The sequence below is a fragment of the Callithrix jacchus genome, chromosome X, assembly GCF_049354715.1.
Source record: "Callithrix jacchus isolate 240 chromosome X, calJac240_pri, whole genome shotgun sequence".
In the NCBI taxonomy this organism is placed as follows: Eukaryota; Metazoa; Chordata; class Mammalia; order Primates; family Cebidae; genus Callithrix; species Callithrix jacchus.
In genome coordinates this window covers 64,726,951-64,746,519 of record NC_133524.1, presented here as the reverse complement: position 1 = coordinate 64,746,519, position 19,569 = coordinate 64,726,951, and the positions used below count along the sequence as shown (strand labels likewise).

Below are 19,569 nucleotides of genomic sequence, written 5' to 3'. Positions count from 1 at the left end.
AATGGTCTCCATGGAGTCCCTGAGGGCTCACAAGAGATGTCTTATAACATTGCAAGCTCTCTGACTCAGGACTTCTCCAGTACCCCAGCCTCTGCCCTCTCTCTCTCTCTCTCTCTCTCTCTCTCTCTCTCTCACACACACACACACACACACACACACACACACATACATAAACACACAAACTCACATAAACATGACTCAAAGTAGAGGGAGAAAAACATCCAGGTTTATTTTGTCTGCCTGGAGAATTCATCTGCTGTAAGTCCCTTCCCTGAGTCCCACTGCTCTGTTCTCAACTCCTCCACCCCTTTCACAATATCCAGCTGGGACACTATGACCCGTCTTTCTTTCTTCATCACATTTTCTTCCTGGACCACACTCAAAGCCAGAAGGGAATGGAAGCACCTCCCAACAGGTGGTGGTGCCAGATCCTAGAGAAGCATATTATCATTTGACTCTATCAGGCTGTTTTCCCTGATAAAGCACCCTCCATCATTTGCTTACAGGCTGCACAGAGTCCAGGAGCTTGGTGAGCTGGTAGAAGCGCCTTGAGCAGGACGTGGGATTTTTTCTTTTGCATGCAATGATACGATCAAGTTCCTTGATGTAGTTCATTCGAAGTTCATCAAAGAATTTTTGATTTTTCAGCCCATCCACTGGAACTGATGTGGGATGAAGACAGAATGGGGAGGGGAAGCATGCCCACGAAGGAGCATTAGACAAAGCACCAAGTTGTCTGACCACAAACTTGACCCCCACCCCCACGGGGAACCATCTGCTTGGCTTCCTGTTAGTTGAATTCTGCCTGGGACCTTCAGTCTGTCAGGGAGATCTCAGGGGAAAGGATAGCTGGATCCGATCTGAAGGGAGTCAAATAAATCTAGTTTCCTGAACCTTTCCTTTTCTACTCTTCTCATATAATCATTTTTAGGAACTAAGCTTTTATGTCATTCACAGTCCAACTCTGATTTAGACAACTAAAACACATAGCTTTGAATATCAAATTTTGCCTTTCTCCCTCAACAGGAGCTAAGAAAGGGCTCTTCTTAGAAAAGACATTAAAGAGAGTTTCTTGGTTGCCAAACAAACCCTATCTGAGTTGCTTACATAGACCTCCTCCTGTTGGCGAAAGAGGAAATCTTTCTAGGAATAAATGCCTCCTGCTCCACTGTCCTGCAAGGAATACAAGGTGGTCCATGTATGTTTCTAAACCAGAAGCTGAGGAAAAATTCAGAGACTTGCAGTAACCAGTCAAAAAGTCCTTGTCCCAAAGAAAGACTGGGGATAGATGGGAAATCTGATGGAGGTTGAATTCTCGCCAATAAATTGGCTTCTAGTCATGAAATTGTTTCTTGTTAGGAAAATGATGCTGAGGGAGAGTAGAGTGGGGATGGGGCATGGGGAATGAAGAAGGGAAATGTCCAGGAGCTGGCTTCTCTCTGATAACCTTTTAATAGCAATAGTAGTCCCCTCTGAGACTCTGTGTCCTCAGGGGCATTCCTTGCACATCTAGGTACTTACTAATGCTGAAGAGTAGCAGTGCTTTCATGCACAGGAATTCCTGGGGGGTGATTTGGAGCCATCCAAACTCTTGAGAGAGGTGCCTCATTCGGACACACTGGCTGTACATCCGGGACTTGTGCATGCGGTACCTGGGAAGGAGACACAGAGGAAGAAGAGGAATGAGGAGAGGCTTGCAATAAGCTCAGAGGGAATGTCTTTGGTTGTCCTCCCTTCCCAGGTTCTCCAAGAAGAGCTTACTGTTTCTCCTGCTGGTGCTTCAGGGACCAGGAAAAGGTGTTTTTCTCTCTCTTTTCCAAACTCCTGACATCCTGATAACTACGCATCTTCCCTGGCAAGGATATGGGTTAGCGCATGGAATTTCCAGGTCTCTGTGCCCTTTCTGTTTTCTGAGTTGGGGACAGGAAAGCCTAACCAAATAAACACAGTGGGGCAGGCGCATGGTCTCCCTGACTACAGTTCTAATATCCCAGCTACAGCCAGAACCAGAACCTGCCTCCCAGGCAGCTCAACAATAAGATTTTTCGGAGAGGCCCAGTAGTCAGCTCTTAACTCGAGGACACCAGGATTCGCAAATGACCCGAAGTGTTTGGTTATCCTGTTGACACCTTTGCCTCTGGCCTGGAATACTAGAAATTTAATCTTTCTTCAAAACTCCCAGTGAAGGAGATTCCACATTGTTCTTTCAAAATGAGTTCCAATGTTAAATCTGCCAGGGAGTGTTTTTGAATGTCTAATCTAAATGTACCCTGCTGAAGAGGAGCCCATTCCCTCATATGCTGGCTGTTCCTTTCCACAGTTTAGGAACTTTAGACATATGTGAGCTGCATTTATTATAGTCACTTGTGAACAGATCACCACATTATCACCTATAAATTATATGCGGAAGTGGCCAAGGCTTGACCAGCTTTTCAAGGAAGAGCAACCTCTCGGTTCCATGGCTGGCCATGGCATACCTCTAAGAGAAGACACAGCATCTTCATGCTAGTAGGTCTTCTGGTTTTCAGCACTTCAAAAATCCTCTGTGTGTGTGTGTGTTGAGGTGTGTGTGTGTTTGTGTGTATTTTTAAGACAGAAATTGATTGAGTGTGTTTACGACAGAAATTGATTGTGTGTGTTTAAGACAGAAATTGTGTAGCATGTGCAGAAAGGTAAGGAAATTTGACACACACTTAAGTGGTGAAGGCGAAGACCTCCCAGATAGAGCCTAAAGGCTGTGGTTTGACATTTTGGTCTCCAAGCCACTAGCCTACTCCACAGGATGAGCAGGCCTGGTATTGTCTGGGTGGAGGCTCAGCATCCTATCTCAAGGATCTTGGATGTCCTGGAGAAAGAGGGAAGGGGGCAGATGGTATAGAATTATTCAACTCAAGCTTAAGCCAAACTGGAAAGAGGAAGTGTTTAGACGGTATCACAAATCAATTGAGCAGAACAGTGTTGCTCCAAGCTCTTTCACTGTAGAGAATTTTTTAGTAAGATTGGCTGACCCTGAGGTCTGGCCCTGTTCTAGTCTCCAATATACTTTCCCATCTCTGTTGATGACATTACTGCAATCTTTTTTTTTAACCATTGAAATCACAATCCTGAAATGAGGATTCCTACAACATTGCTGCAGGACTCAGGAGCAGAAAAGGTAGGGAATGGAGGAAAGAGAAGGGAAAAGGAAAGGGAAGAAATTTGTAGGGAAAGGGAAAAAGAGAAAAAAGACTAGGGAGAGAGTTAAAGGAAGGAAAGAGAGAGAGGAGAATGGAGGGTGGAAAAATGAGGCAGGAATGAAATTCAGGAGGAGAGCAGGGTTGGTGGGAGTGCAAGAGAGAAAATTAGAGGAGAAATAAAGATGGGAAAACACTGAACACAGTGCCTGACACGTAGCAGGTGTTCAATAAATGACATGTAGGAAAGTGCTATTATAATACCCTCAGCATTCTCCAGATAAAATTTGAGGCACATAGACCTTCAGTAATTTGCCCAAGGTCACAGAGCTAAGATTCAAGCTCATTATCCTCACAACATGTGCCTTCTAAAAAGAGGAAAGGAAAGGAAAAAAAAGGGCTGATAATAGGGTGTGATGTTGAATATATTAACAAATGAGTTGACCTACCTTGAACAAGTTCCTATCTCTCTCTTTAGGTCTGAGGCTCCCCATTAGCACCTTAGGGAGGCTGGCAGGGATTAGTCGCTCTCAACTGGAGAGTACTGCCTCTTCAGTGGGTGTCATAAATGTGTGAGAGCATTTTGGACTTTCAGAATGACTAGAATCCTATTTGGTATAGAGTAGGCTGGTGCCAGGTATGTTATCTATATTCTACAGTGACAAAATTATTTTTCCCAAAATGTCAGCAGAATCCATGTTGAGAAACATTTATCTAGATGCCTGTAGATACTCTGAGAGATCTAACATAGTGGCTTCTTAAAGGAAGAATAAGGATCCTATTGTTTCAGGAGCCCTGGAGTTTGGTGGATCTAGGCCTCTGACCCTGTGGGGAGGCCTTTTTATGAGATAAACAAGACTGGACCAGAACGCTGAGGTGGGACGCCACATGCTTACTCAGAGGTAGAGAAAGAGATGAGGATTTAGAGAAAAACTAATTATCACCTTTCAAAGCTCCAAAGGTCTCAGGGCTCTGAGGAAGCAGTAAAGCATGGAGTTGATTCAATTGCTTAGGGGCAACAGGTGTTTGAGGTGGGAGATGAACAGTTAGGGGGCTTTTCAAGGCCTGCCCCAGAAGATGGCATCATAGGCAACTTTTTGGAGGTCTGAAAACTACAAAGCAGTTTGTGCCAAAAGTCCAGTGGGTATTCTTAGCTTCTGGCTACCAGGCTGGCAGGGTTGGGAGAGGGCAGCTGGGGACGCTCACTCTCCTTCGCAGGGCAGTGCTGTACTGGAAGGAACCACTGGCCTGTAGATGTTATTTTAAGACTCTTCTGGGTTAGAGGGCTGAAGAGAGGGAAAGGTCAATTCCTGTCCTGACTGGAAGGATTCTCTGTGGTGAGACTAACTCAAGGTCCTTGGGAAGATTTCTCTGGCCAGCTCCATTCACAATGCCATTGAGGGACCTCATACAGCAGACATAGAAAAGATTACCAAGCCTGGTTGAGGTGGGAAGATCATGAGGTCAGGAGTTCGAGACCAGCCTGGCTAACATGGTGAAGCCTCATCTCTACCAAACATACAAAAATTAGCCGGACGTCATGGCATGTGCCTGTAATCCCAGCTACTCAGGAGGCTGAGGCAGGAGAATTGCTTGAACCTGGAAGGCGGAGGTTTCACTGAGCTGAGATCATACAACTGCCCTCCAGCCTGGGTGACAGAGGAAAACTCTGTCTCAGGGTAGTACGGGGAAAGAAAAGAAAAGATTATCACTATTAAGGAAAGGGTGAATCAGAAAGGAATTTTTTTCCTTCTTGCCTGCTATGGGCCAGACATTCCACATCTGTCAGTTCCATTTAGAAACTGAGTGTCAGTAAACTTAAGGGTCTTTCCTAAAGATGCTGATTAAGAAAATAGTAGAACTGAGATTTTAGTGGAGAAAAATATAATTTCAAAATCTGAGCCACTGGCCAAACTCATGATGTTATATAGAGCTGGTGCAGGGCAGGTATTACTTAAACCTGTTTAAGAGAACGAAGATGGCAGGGCCAAGTCACACAGTCAGAGAGTGGTAGAGGTACTCCACCCCATCAGTTACCACCATGAGGCAGAAGAGCTGGGATTGGCATGGACGTACTTTTGAATCTTGTCTTCAACAGCACTAGCTCTGTGACTTTGGGTGAGTCACTTTATTTTGCTGAGCCTGACTTTCCAAGTCCATAAAAAAATAGTGTTATTTATAAAAAGGGGAGGTCAGGTCACCATGAGGACTCAATGAAATAGGATTTAGAAAGTATCTAGAATGATCTTGGCACAAACTAGTCGCTCAGCAAATGGTGACTAGCAGTAGCCTATGGTGGTAGCAAAAGAACCTAAAAAACTTCAACCCTTAAAGCCAGAGCCTTTCTGCCTCTTTTATATGTTGCTCAAAGTGAAGGGGAAGAAACTTTCCATGTGCTTTTGAGACAAGCTGCAAAGCAGACCAGAAACATGACAAATATACCAGGATTTGTTCTTGTGTGGGAAAGGGATGGTCTCAGCACCATCCTCCTCACATCCTACCAGTTGGCTAGAAAGCCAGGGCAAAGCCACCTCATGCTGGGTTGGCTGGCTGTGGCATCCACTGCCACACGTGCAGGTCAAACGAGCTAAGTTTCACTGTCATCCCCATCACTATTACCACCAACCAGGTCTGGCCAAGCTGCTGTATTTTAGCGAGGTCTGTGCCCTAGGTGCGCTTACTCATTGAAAACCAGATCAGGGGCAAAGTAGAGCATCCTGGAGTTGACATTGGTGAAGGACCGCCAGCCCATGGCAAACACCATGAGCCCCATCCAGGAGTACTGAATGACAGCCATCTGGTCGTCCACGTGTAAGTTGCGGAAGCCTGGAGAAGAAGAGGCAGAGGCAGTGGTCAGTCGGGGTACTGACTGGCTGAGCTAAGTCTGAGCCCCTGCTGGGCAGAGATGCCTTGGCATTTGGGCATCCCCTAAGGATCCCCAGGGACCATCCAGGCTGGCCACTAAGGAGTGGTGGGGAAAAGCACAAACTGTATGGTGAGGATAATAATATTCCTTACCCTCCCTACTTCACTGAGCTGCTCAAATGAGATAATGATGGAGACAAAAAGGGAGTCAATTATAAAAGAAAAATAATCTAACACTTATTGACTGCTTACATGAGTGAACCCCCTTTTTCTTTTTATTTCTATTGGACTGCTTTTTTTTAAAAAATAAAAATTATTATGGGTACATGATAGTTGTATGTATTTATGGGGTATATGTAACTCTTTTCTAAGCACTTTACTTATATTATCTCATTTAAGCTTCACAACAATGAGTAAAGTAGGTACTATTATTATCTCCAATCTGTGAACCAGTACAAGTGACTCAGAGAGAGATTAAGGAACGTGTCCAAGATCATATGGCTAGTAATTGGCAGACCAAGTTCTAAAGCAAACCAGTCAGACTCCAAGGCCTGTGTTCTTGATCATTCCACCTTTTTGAAGATGCAGTATAATAATAATTTCTCCCACATGAATACCAGTTTTCACTTCACAAAGCTCTTTTCTAGCTATGATCTGGTTTGACCCTTCTAACAACTCTGGCAGACTGATATTACAGACAGTGTATGGGGAGATGTCTTGTCAGCCACTGCCTCCTATCACCACTTCCAAATTTCCTCTCTTGTGTCCATCCCATTCTCTGCCTGGCACTTCCCTCCATTCTTTTATACTCAATAGGTACCTTGGCCCTACTGGTTTCCCACTCTACCCCCCATCCCCATCTTACTGCCATCATTATACATGAACAGACCCTTTATGACCTGCCTACCTAGAATGATCTCTTGCCACTTGCCTTCTCATATGCCTCTATATCTCCATTATCTCTGCAAAGGCAGTTTATTTTGCCTAGAATGTATTCCTCCTTCCCAAGCCTTTCATTTGGTAAACACCTACTCATATTTCTAGTCTTCACTCAAAGGCTACCTCTTCTGTGAAGCCTTTTCCAACTCATCTAAGAAGAAAAGGCTTAATGATTCTTCTTTTACCTTCTCATTGCACCTTGTGTAGACCCACCCAATTACAGCACTCATTACATAGCACTGAAATCTATGTATGTATATGTATGTCTCCCCCACAAGACTTGGAGCTTCTTGAAGACAGGGACCATATCTTCTTATTCATCTTTGCCTCCCTAGTACATAGTACAGTCCATGTATTTGAGTGGACACTTTATAAATATTACTTAAACAAATGGCCTAAAGACCCTCATATTTTTTTTCCTTTTGTAAAATGAGAATTAAATGATCTCCAAATTACCTCCTTTAAGCTCAGAGAGCAGAGGGTCCCAGATGCTACCTCCCAAATAACACACAGGTATTACAGACATGACCATGTACTCCTGGAGGTTTTGAAACAGTTGGATGATTAAAGTTATAAAAGCATTACCTCAGAGCTCATCCCTACCAACACTCTTTCTCTTCTCACCAATAAATCCATGATTATCTGAAATTTTGTCATCATACCTCATTAGGAATGCTTCCCCAAGTTTAGATCAAACTTCTCACTTTCCTGTTGATGACCTCATTTAACTCTCACAATAATCTCAGAGGTTAGGTGATGTGACACTTATTTTACTAACAAGAAACATGAGGGCCAGATAAATAAACTGACTTGCCCAAGGTCATATGGTTTATATGTGGCTGACCTAATACTAGAATCCTGGTGTTCTGATTCTCTTCTCCAGTGTTTTTTTCTACTCCACTGCTTCTACTCCACTACCAAGGTCCCTAGTTTTTGTCAGTCATAGGCTCAGGTCTGAAGTCTACATTATCCAGACACATTGTTCTGCTTGGTTGGTCCCTGTCCACCCATATAGCCCCACTTCCCCTTTCTTTTCTTTTAGATCACAAGCCTTTTAGATATCAGGTATTCTAGAGACCCTCATCTTAGCAGTCTTAGCTCCCAGGCCTGTCCCTCCCACTTTCACTGTAATGACACACTGACAGACCAGCTGGATCCTCAGATCCAAGTATTTCCTGCCCTTCTGTAGCACAGAATGCCTGGGACTGATCCTTCCCAGTAGGAAATAAAAAGCGGGGTCTAAGCATGTAGCAACCAAGGATCTCTTAGAGAAGAGGCCTGGGAGGTTGAACCCTGAACATTTTGGGTAGGAGGCAGTGGGGAGCAAGGAAAGCCTTTTGCTGGTGAGCCATGGTCTTTTGGTGGAGTGTGTGAATGTGAAGACACATGGAAGGATGAGAATTAAACTGTACAGGTATCAAGGAAGTTGTCCATACTGATGCTTATTTTTTTCTCCCTAAAATGCCACAAAATTAACAAAGAGGAGAGAAAAGGGAAAGCTTAATTTGGCCATAATATTAATTAACAGTCCTTAATGAGAGCTGCTTAGCATTCAAGCCCAATAACTGTGCACATATCAGTAATGTGGCTGGCTAATCTCCCTATAGTCTAATCTGATTATAATACCTGACTCTGTTCTCTAATGCCCAATCTCTGAAGTAGCCTCCATGACTATCAGGGGATGACTGGAGGAAAGAGTAGCCTCAGCCCTACAGATTTCCATAAGTATGAATTCACTCAACACCCATTTGCCACTGTGTTAGGCTGTTCTGGAGAAACAGAGGAGTCATTCTTAGGTTTTGAAATACATTAAACAGGTTAAACAGTTTCTTTGAGACTCTATTTTCTCACTAGAATCCTATTGGCATTATAATTCTTTTCATGTGCAGCAGAAACTTGCAGTCTTGTATCTAGTCTGGGAGAATGGGCTCAAAGAAAGGCCAGTTTGGAAATCTTTGCTGCTATAGTGCATCTGCCAGCCAAGGTCTTCAGAAAAGCCTATTTCATGTTGGGGTCCATGCATGAGCTTCTAGGCAAGGCAGGTGGCAGCATAAATTGAGTTCATTGAAAGCAGTGGCTTAGCACTCAAGTCTCAAAATAATAAACCAACATTTACAGAGCATATACTATGTTTCAGGCTACCTTACTAGGTGGTCTTTATGCATAATCTCTTTGTTGACAACAATTTGAAAGGTAGCAATTATTCTATCATCTTACAAATGAGGACACAGAAGCACAGAGAAGACATGTGTTTTGCTGAAGGTCACAGAACTAGTCCATAACTAGGATTCCAAACCAGATAAATTAGATTCTAAATATACTGTGCACAGCCAGTCTACTCACCCACTCCAAGTTAATAGTTATCATTTATTAATGTGCCTGGTGCTCTAGTAGGCAATTTCCGTACATTATTACTGTCATAGAAAACTTACAACAAAATTTATCTTATTAGGTGCCTAGCACAGTGCATCTTACAGGTCAGGAACTCAATCTACTGAATTAGCAAATTACTTGAACTTGTAGGTAATTATAGATAATATGAAGAACAGTTCTTATGAAAGTGGTAATTAGCTTTCTTTTAAAGCTATTCTTTTAAATGACTTGGAGTCAGAGATCATTCAGTCTGACAAGCTAGATGGTGAACTGATACTGGCTTACAGATTTGTTAATGTAAGGAGTGGGGGGTTTTCCATCCTGGCTATGGGCCAAGGAAAGCCCCAGTGACTCCAAGTCATACAAATTCTTCTATAGTGATTTGCATTAGGCTATTGCCAAGATAACCAATTTAGAAACCCCAAGGTCTAGGTCAAGTTCTGGTTTCATGTGTTAAGTGACCAAATGGAGCAATTTAGTTAACCTGTTTGAGCCTTGGCATGTGAAATGGAAATAATAGTTTCTGTGATTCATAGAATTGTTGTGAAGAGTAAGTGGGATCATATATATTAAAAAGCTCTGTAGCCTATAAAATGAGATAAGTGTTTGGAAACTGCTTTGGAAGATTAAACTTTGAATCTCTGTCAAACCCATGATATCAAAACATCTAGCTGAAAATGTGATAAGAATTAAAGCAACCTTCTTGTTTCTCTTTTTTGTATCTTTTCTTCTCTGTGGGAACCCTCTGTTTTGGCACAGAGCATATCAAGTAGAGTCCTTGGGTTTCCTTCCCAGTGATCTTATTGGCTAGTCAACCTCAGCTTCTCAAGCTGATAAGGTGTGAGAGATGGTTAGGGCTGTGACTGGGACCTGTAAATTGGAAATACAAATCTAAGGCTTGATAGCCAAAAGGCAATGTCTTCTAATGCAACAAGCCCACAGTATGACCCAAGTGGCCTTCAACGATGCCTTGGTCCCTCACTGCAAAGCCCAGAGCCACAGAACTGCAGTGGTGCTACAGTCTGGTGGGGTGGAATAAAGAGAGGATTTGGAATCAGGAAAAAACCCGGGCTCAAGTTCTGGCCCTGTTATTTTCTGACCAGGTAACTATAGGCCAATCACATCATTCTCAGAGCTTCCTGATTTGGTTTGTAAAATAGGACAAAGAGTCTAACTTTATAGGATTCCTGTAAGAATCAATTCAGGTAATACATATAAAATTGCTCTGTTTAGTATAAATTTCTACATAAATGGCAGCTATTATTGAAAGGCAGGTTATTCGTTGACTCCACAAGAGAAGGTTTGGTTGTTGATGTTTCAGAAGAGTCTGTGAATCACAATTGCAGGTATAGGAGAAACTTTAAAGGGCATATGCTTCACTGGTTTTCAAACTGTGTTCCTTGGAGCCCTAAGATTTTGCAACAGTGACCTGGGGCTTCCCTGGGTTAGTGAGAAAGAGGCTGAACTGGTGAGGCACAGGCCACGGACTCTGGCTTTAAATCAACTAGCTTCACTTGTATCTGTGTACAATTCTTTTGAGAAATAAAGCACTTGCCTGCTAAAGGCAAGTTTGTAAATCATTGGATAGAGGATCTCTAAGAATTCCTTAAGCTATAACACTTTTATAACCAGACTTGTTTAAACAACAGATGGCATAAGAAAGAAGTGATTTCCTCATCAATGGGGAACTTCTGTTATCCAACTTCCGTTAGACCAACACTTAGTAATTATTTCACTATCACCTAATCTTTCCTCCCATTATGATTCCTTAGGTAATTTAAAGTGCACAAAGCGTTCCTTGAAGCAAACATTGAAAACCGTCAATTCAGTCCAAACCACACTTCATACATTATACAGACAGAGAAATTGAGACCCAGAAGGGGAAGGGATCACACAATAAGTTACTAGCAGAGCTAAGAGCAGACCCGAAGTATTTTGATTCCCAACCTCATGTTGTTTCTGCCATACTATATTATGAGAGTTCTCATGACATAGCTCCTGAAGGTGACATTAAAGACTGAATGTCAGTCAGGCTGGAGATTATCTTTGGGTGAGCCTGTGTGTGCAAATGTAGAAGAGCATCCTAAGGCATATATGGATATGTCTATGTGATTTGTGATTATGGGAAGATATGTTGACCATGTCTGTGGGATAAATGTGAAAGCATGACTGCTGTGCATCAATGTGAGCCACACAGGATACTGTATAATGCTATCTTTCTCTTTGCTGAGTCTCAATTCTTGTATGTTTAAAGTGAGACTTATGACAATCCCTATCCCACAGGGTTATGATGAAGACTGCCTGAGTTAATGGGCAGAAAAGCACTAGACATTGTGGCTGGCCCATAGGAGCATTCGCTAAATATGATCCCTCTTACCCCATGCTCCCACTTCCCTTTCTCTTACCAGGCAAGGCCTTGGCCCACTTGACCACATGTACAAGCTGTCTCTCTCCCAGTTCATTGAGGCTAGAGAGCAAGGCTGCAAAGGAGTCAGGTTGGTTGTTGTCGTGTCCAGCACACACCACACCTGGCTCAATGGCTTCCAGAACATTCAGAAAGATGGGCTGACATTCATAGCCTTCAACATGTGACACTGTCAGCTTCTGGGTTGTCTCCTCATTGGGGCTAGTGGTGCTGGAAGCCTCTCCTTCCTCCTGTAGTTTCAGGTTACCAAGTTTCTTCAGCTTCCGGGCTATTTGGAAGGAAGAGAAACTTGAATTTATCATCAGTAGTCAAAAACACAAAATGCAGCTGCCTCATTAGAAAAACTGCCCAAGCTAAGAAAATCATCATTCTCCCTAGTCACAGACTCTAAACTCCTTAAGGACAAGTGCTCATTCATCACTGGTTGAATGTATAATTCATCATCCCAAATCCCTGCTAAATCCAAATTTTTCACACCTTGCTTTTTCCTCTGATCCTTGTGCCAGACCAACCTAGCATATCCTTTAATTCAGCTCTGCCTGAATGCAGCCTTCAGTATTCATACCTAGAACCTTTAATTAACTCATTTACTAATATATTAATGATTCATCGATTCATTCGTCAGACATCCATTGTTAGACCTTTGCTTCTGGATGACAGAAAAGACACACGCCCTGGCCCAGTCTGGTAGAAAAGAAATAAATGGCCACAATCAATTTGGAAAATGTTGCAATGGAAGCAACAACAAAAGAGGAGAACACTAACCTTTTTACGTAGGTGGGTTTAGAAAACACTTTATATAGAAGATAGTATTTGACCTAGAATTTGAAGATTGATGAGGATTTCACCAGACAAAGGTGGGTGGAAAGGGCATAAACAAAAGCACTGAGGAGTGTTTAGGGATCAACTAGAGACTGGTATGGTTGAAGCATATATTGCATATGTAAGAAAGTGGTTAATAATGAGGTTGAAAGCAAAGATGGTGCTTGATTTTAAAGGAGCATGTATATCATATTAAGAAGTTTGGCTGGGCTGGGTAAGGTTGTTCATGCCTGTAATCCCAGCATTTTGGGAGGCTGAGATGGGATGAGTGCTTGAGGCCAGGAGCTCAAGATCAGCCTGAGCAATATAGCAAGACACTATACCATCTCCACCAAATATAGTAAAAACATAAATTAGATGAACCTGGTGGCGCACATCTGTAGTCTCAGCTACCCAGGAGGCAGAGGTGGAAGGACTGCTGAGCCCAGGAGTTCCAGGCTGCAGTGAGCTATGATTGTGCCAGTGATGCTCTAGCCTGATTGACATAGTAAAATTATGTCTAAAAATAAAAAATAAAGATAAAAAATAAGTTTGGGTTTTATCTTACAATGATAGACAAATACTGAATGTTGTAAATCAAAGGAGTGATGTACATGTGTCTATGTCTAGCATGTCTAGCTGATTGCTAGGGAAAGAGATTAGAAATGGAGAATGACTAGATCTGTTCTTTGCATCCCAGAACATAAAGTGACTTGGATTTTAATCTTTCTCTTTCTATCTCTCTCTCTTTCTCTCTCTCTAAATACACACACACACACACACACACACACACACGCACACGTGCACACACACATGCATATACATGCACACGTGCACACACACACATATTTTAATAGTTAAAGCTTTTGGAGATGGAAAGGTTGCCAGGCACCCATATCACTGTAAATGATCAAATACTAGATGCACAGTGGTTAGGAAGTGAAGCATCAAATGGGAATGGGGGTTTTAAAAGTGGCCTTGAAGGTCCTTTCCATCCTCAGACTATCAAATTCTATTCTATAATTTTGGGCTCAACATATGGTAATTTTCTGGTATTCCCTTTCCCAATGAATACACAGTTACCCATAGTTGAACATACATACTGATTTTTTTTTTCTTTTTAGCAAAAGGGAGAGGGGAGGTGAAGGGCTGAAATCCTCAATAGTATCAAACAAATGAGAGAATCTTTCTGCCTCTAACATCAGTCTGTAAAATGGGAACCATGTTAGGAGATAGCCATTGGAGAGAATGATATAAATAACATATATCAGATAACCACAATAATCTGAAACTCAAGCCTTAAGAACCATCTTCCCCATGTGCTCTCACACACAGAATTTAGAGGTCCTTAGGCATCCTGATGTTTACTTTGTGCTATTTTTTTCCAGTATTTCTATCGACAGAAATATAAATAATTGGAAAGGTTGTAATTCTGAGGTCTAGCATAAGCAGTTGCACCGAGACAGACCATAAACCACTTTATCTCTAATCCCTTTAAAATAATAATAAATAAGAAAGGTATAAACCAAAGAGAGAAGTTGATTGCTCAATTTAAGTGGATAAATACAACAAAAACTACTGCTCATCTTTTTCTGGTCTCTGTGGAAAAAGATACAACCTGGAACTGACTGTTTTTTAGTTTTAATTTATTTTTTTCAGAGAGAATCTCCCTATGTCACCCAAACTGGAGAGCAGTGGCATGATCGAAGCTCACTGCAGCCTCAACTTCCTGGGCTCAAGCAATTCTCCCTCCTCAGTCTCCCAAGTAGCTGGGACCAGAAGCATACACTACCATTCCCAGTTAACATTTTTTTTGTAGAGATGAGATCTCATTATGTTGCACAGGCTAGTCTCAAACTCTGGCCTTAAGCAGTCCTCCTATCTCAACCTCCCAAAGTGCTGGGACTACAGGTGTGAGCCACCACACCCAGTCTGGAACTGACTTTTAGTTCTAATTAGAAAAATAAGTCCTTTAATGCAAACTCCACTCATATGTTACTCAATAAATCACCACAAGAATGGATTACATGTTTGGATTAGCAGCTAGAATAGGGAATAGGAAAATGGTGGAGTTGGTGTTGCAAGAGGAACACAGAAGAACTCAGGGGAAAATAACAAGAAAGCCTAGAAAACCAATCCTGAGTGTAAGATGACCTTGTCCAACAATCATTTCTGCAGGACTTGTGCACAGCCAGTAATAAGGAGATACGCACATCCACTGACAACTCCCATATTTCACTAAAGACACAGGCTGGAAGGTATGATCTGGGCCAAGATCACCTTCTTGAGTTAGAGGCCTGGCCCCCACAATATCTTGTCATTTGGTGAACTTACTGAAAACATGAGTTTTTTTACTCAGCTCCACAGACTGGTGGTGCCAACAGGATCTGCTCCCCTGCTGTTAAGTTCCTACAGAAAGACCTCATCTTCTCCATCACTGGACTTTTCTAGCTTTGAGCTCAGGAGTTGCCAGACCATTTAGTCCTCTTAAGGGTAACTACTATTTTTTTTCAGGGATTTCTGTGTGCCTCACTTCATCAGATTACATCATCATTTAAATCCACATGATCTTAGAAGGCTAAAGATATTTCTTATCCTTATTTTACAAATGAATAAACTGAGGTAATGCAGCTATCAAAAAAGTGAGAATCCAATAATCTGAACCTCATCTTCTGATTATAAGCCCATATTCTCTCTACTGCCTCGCCAAGGAATCTGAAGCACTGAACCCTACTTCTAATTCAAAAGCAGAATTGAGGAGTGAAGCCAGGGTTATATCCTCCCTGCGTCCCTTCTTCACCCTTGACTCCAAACTTCATAACTAGTGTCAGGTCCAGAAGGGAAGAGATGGGAGCCTCTGAGAATACTCCAGTCATCTACCCAAACTGAAATAGATTCGGGACACTATAGTGACTTAACGATTTTCAGCATGACAAAACAGGAAGGGTTCTTAGAAATTATCATATCCAATGGTGGCAGATTCAAAGACCTTCAGGGTGTACATAGGCAATACAGTAGGGTGTGCATGCATGTGTGTGGGAGAATGGTTAATGCTCTGGTGAACTGGAATAAATGCCTTACTATGCCTGCAAGCATGTATACACACACCTAGAAAGCATTAATAGATTTAAAAAATTCCTGAAACTTGTGTATCCCACAATTGAATTCAGTCCATAGCCAAGCCACCATGTTTGGACATTTGATGTTAGTTAGTTTAACCTTTCAAGTTAAAGATGGGGAGGCTGAAGCCAGAGAGGGCAAGGTCTCCTAGTGGCAAAGCTGAAATTAGAGCCAGGGCTCTAATTCCCAATCCAGGATTCCTGATGTTATATTGACTCTCTTTTTGACTGACTTATTCCTGCTGTATCTTAGTACGTGTCTCTCTCAGATCTTTCTACACTTGTACTGTTCGATATAGTAGTTAAGTAGCCACATATAGGCTATTTAAGTTTAGATTAATCATTAAACTATAAAATAAAAAGCAAAAAATTTTAAAAGTTAAATTAATTAAAACATTAAAAATTTAAAAAAATCCCTCAGTTTCACCAGCCACATTTCCAGTGTTCAAAAGCTACATGTAGTTACCAGCTGTATTATATTGGACAAAATAAGATACAGAAGATGTTCATCATCTCAGAAAGTTCCACCGAATAATGCTGTGAATGTACACTGTTCTCTGGGGCAACTTTCCCATTTGTAATACCCCACTAAAGCTATTGATAATGAATAAATGAATACAAATGGATTATACACAGATGAATCCATGGACTTTTTCAAAAAAAAGGTGGAGGGACACACAGAGCAATTGGTGACAATGAGATCAGTGAGATATAATCTGTTACCTTGACTTTTCCACCAATAACTCAGATCTCCCTGGGATCATGACTCGTGAACCTAAGGAAACTCATTACAAGTAAGATCAATATGTGCAGAGACTGTGGGAAGAATCCATCAAGATGAAATAATTTCCCTTTCTCCATATAGTGCCAATGAGAACTTGGCTGGTATTCTCACATCCTCCTCCCCAGGCCTATATGGCATCTGCTTAAGGAAAATAAGCTGCATTCCCACTTGCCTCCAGGACCCAGGTAGTGCGCTTGTCCCTATGACCACAGTGGTCCTAGCTGCACCAGGTGTTCTGGTTTATCTGCCTAAAGAGAGTGACTATACTAAAGGTAATTGAAATCAGACTCCATTCATTCTTCCAGGGGATCCTATGTTCTCTCTGTAGCACAGGCCAGGATATTGCTAGATGACTTGGAATTCTGGACAATGAGGCTTTCTAGTCTCAGCTATTACTCATTGCCCAAGGACTTGTTTTCTTCCACGAAGGCCACCCCTATTCCTCTCCTGCCCTCTGCACCTGAGGTCCAGAGTCAAATAGAATTCTTCCATATAAAATACAGGTCAGATTGTCACTGTGTCAAGGCAGAGACTCATTGGCTTACTTATATTTAGTGACAAAGCAGGGAAAAGGGGGGCAGTAGAAGTGGATAGTTTTAATAGTATGTGAGTTGCTCACTCTGCCCTATTAGTCTTGGGTCAGAACAGTGACAAAAATGGGCCATTGGCAAGGGGCTCTCCTGTTCCTAACTCCTCTTTAGGAGATTGGAACACTTGGCCTGATATCATGCCTGGATCCTATGGGGAACTAACTTTTTAGTGCTGGGGCATTAGACCCCTGTGGGAGCTATCTCTACAGCACCAGAGAAAAATTTCTCAAATCAGGTTCCTAGGGAGGAGCAGATGTGACCAATCTGTAACTTTTTTTAGCTTCCTTAATCTTTAGGTACTAATCCAGTCTCACTCCTTGCCACCCAAAGATACAGGTCTTCTCAACCATGATCAAGGAAAAGGTGAAGGTGGTGTGAAGTGCGAAGTTTCCAAAGTCTTAGAAAGTTTGAATCCCTCTGCTGAAGGTCAAAGACATTTCTCTTCTCCCTATCTCACTATGAAATTTGACACATGAAAAGAATCAACATCTATGGTAGGCTGACTTCTAAGATGGCTCCCAAGATTCTGAGGCCTTAGCATATACATCCTTCCTTCCAGTTGTTCAGTCAAGCACTAACCTAGAGGCTGTTGTGTAAGGGCTAGGTAGATGCAATTATGGTCCTAATACAGTCAAATTTGAAGGGTGGTTATTCTTGATGGACGTGACCTAATCAGTAGAGCCCTTAAGGGACTGGGATCCTCTTGGAAAGACATCCGTAGAGTAAGAAACATTCAACACAAGGAAGAGTCTCTGTTGCTGGCTTTGAAGGTGTTGGGGTCCACCTGACAAGAAAAGAGGGCAGACTCCAGGAGCTGGGAATGGCCCTTGGCTGGTAGCCAGAAAGGAACTGGGAAACTTATTCCTACAACCACAAATAACTGAATCCTGCAATAATTACCTGACCTTGGAAGAGAACCCTGAGTTCCAATTAGAATGCATCCTGGTAAAAACCTCCATTTTTCATCCTTGAGAGAGTCTAAACTAAGAATCTAGCCATGCTGTGCCAGACTTCTGACTTACAAAACAGTGAGCTGATAAATGTTTGAAGCTGCTAAATTTGTGGCAATGTGTTATGCAGCAGCAGAAATGAATACATCTTCCTTGTAAGGAACGTGATGTAGGACAAAATAATAGGCTCTGGAGTCCGACAATCTTGCATTCAAATCCCAGCTCCATTAATGATTTGGGAGGTCTTTGTTTAGCTTCTCTGAGGTTTAGTTTCCTCAACTATAAAATGAATGTGCTGCCACGTATCTCTTAAGGCACTTGTGAGAACTAAATAAGAGGATGCCTGGCACATACTGGTTTCCACTCTCCATTCATTCCTAAAGATTAACGAGTGAATGGCTTGCAGGGGCCCTAACTTAAGCATGGAGAAGAGCAGAAAGCAGGATTAACATGGGTCCAGAAACAGCAAGGAAAGCAAGGGTGAGACAGTATGAAATGAAAAACAATAACTGAGGTTCTTCCATACATGAATGCCTGTGAAACTAAATTCAGATCTTAAATCTAATTCTAAATACTAAGTAAACAAAAAAGTGTGTTTGGTGCAGGGCTACAAATTCTTTGTAAAGCTAGACTAGGCTATACTTTTGTGAACGCATGGGAGTATGTGTGTATGTGCAGTGTTTATATACTGCAATGCTTAAATCTAAAAGTCATAAACTCAAATACCTTCACAAGTCAGGCAGACACATAATTGAGTAAAAAAAAGCCTGGCAAACATAAATAGGGAGGGCTGGGGACAGTGACAGTGATTGATGCCCTGCCTAGGGGCAGTCTGTGTCAATTTTCTAAACAAACACTGTGCTGGACAAACAGAATTCTGCAGGTGAATTTTGACTCCGGGAAAACCAGTTTGTGGCCTTTACCTTAAATCATGCCAGCCATCTTTCCATCTACTAGGACTAGAATCAAGGGATCTCACTGTATAACTTGAGGATTAGAATGTCAGAGGAATACTGGATTGGCAGTCCAGTATTCCATTGCGGGATCTCAGGAACGTCTTTCCCTCTGTGGCTTTTAGTTTCCTTACACATCTATGAGGGTAGCAGTAAAGAGCAAATATTTTGGAGTTGGACTGCCTCACTTGTAACTCTGGCTCTATCACTGACTAGCTGTGTAACTTTGGGCAAGACTTAGCCTCTCAGTATCTCAGTTAATGAATTTGTAAAATGGGGATAATATCACTACTTAATTCATAAGTTTCTTATGAAAGATACAGACACTTTGGTGTTGTCTGAGAGTAGAAGGCAGATTCTATACAACCAGAAGGACTCCAAGATTAGCATGGTGAAAAAGTGTACTGAACTCCAGGGGGCAGAATGCAATAATGACACTGAAGTTCTAAAATGCTTTTCACATAAAAGGCTTATTATTCTTGATGGTGGTATTCAGAGTCTTGTAGGATGTGAGACTTTGAACAGATCTCTTGATTTCTCCTATACCTCAGTTTTTCCATGTGTATAATGGTGATGACATGACTTGACTACTGCGTA

General features: G+C 42.0%; 1 protein-coding gene across 1 annotated transcript in view; it reads right to left on the bottom strand.

Moving 5' to 3' along the window:
• AR (androgen receptor) overlaps positions 1-19,569 on the bottom strand; it is a 166,512-nt gene that overhangs the window by 7,239 nt on the left and 139,704 nt on the right. The window contains exons 4-7 of the mRNA XM_002762952.6: positions 11,756-12,043; positions 5,855-5,999; positions 1,522-1,652; positions 505-662 (exon numbers count right to left, since the gene is read on the bottom strand). Coding sequence (XP_002762998.1) covers positions 505-662; positions 1,522-1,652; positions 5,855-5,999; positions 11,756-12,043 — 722 coding nt within the window. The remainder of the gene's footprint in view (positions 1-504; positions 663-1,521; positions 1,653-5,854; positions 6,000-11,755; positions 12,044-19,569) is intronic.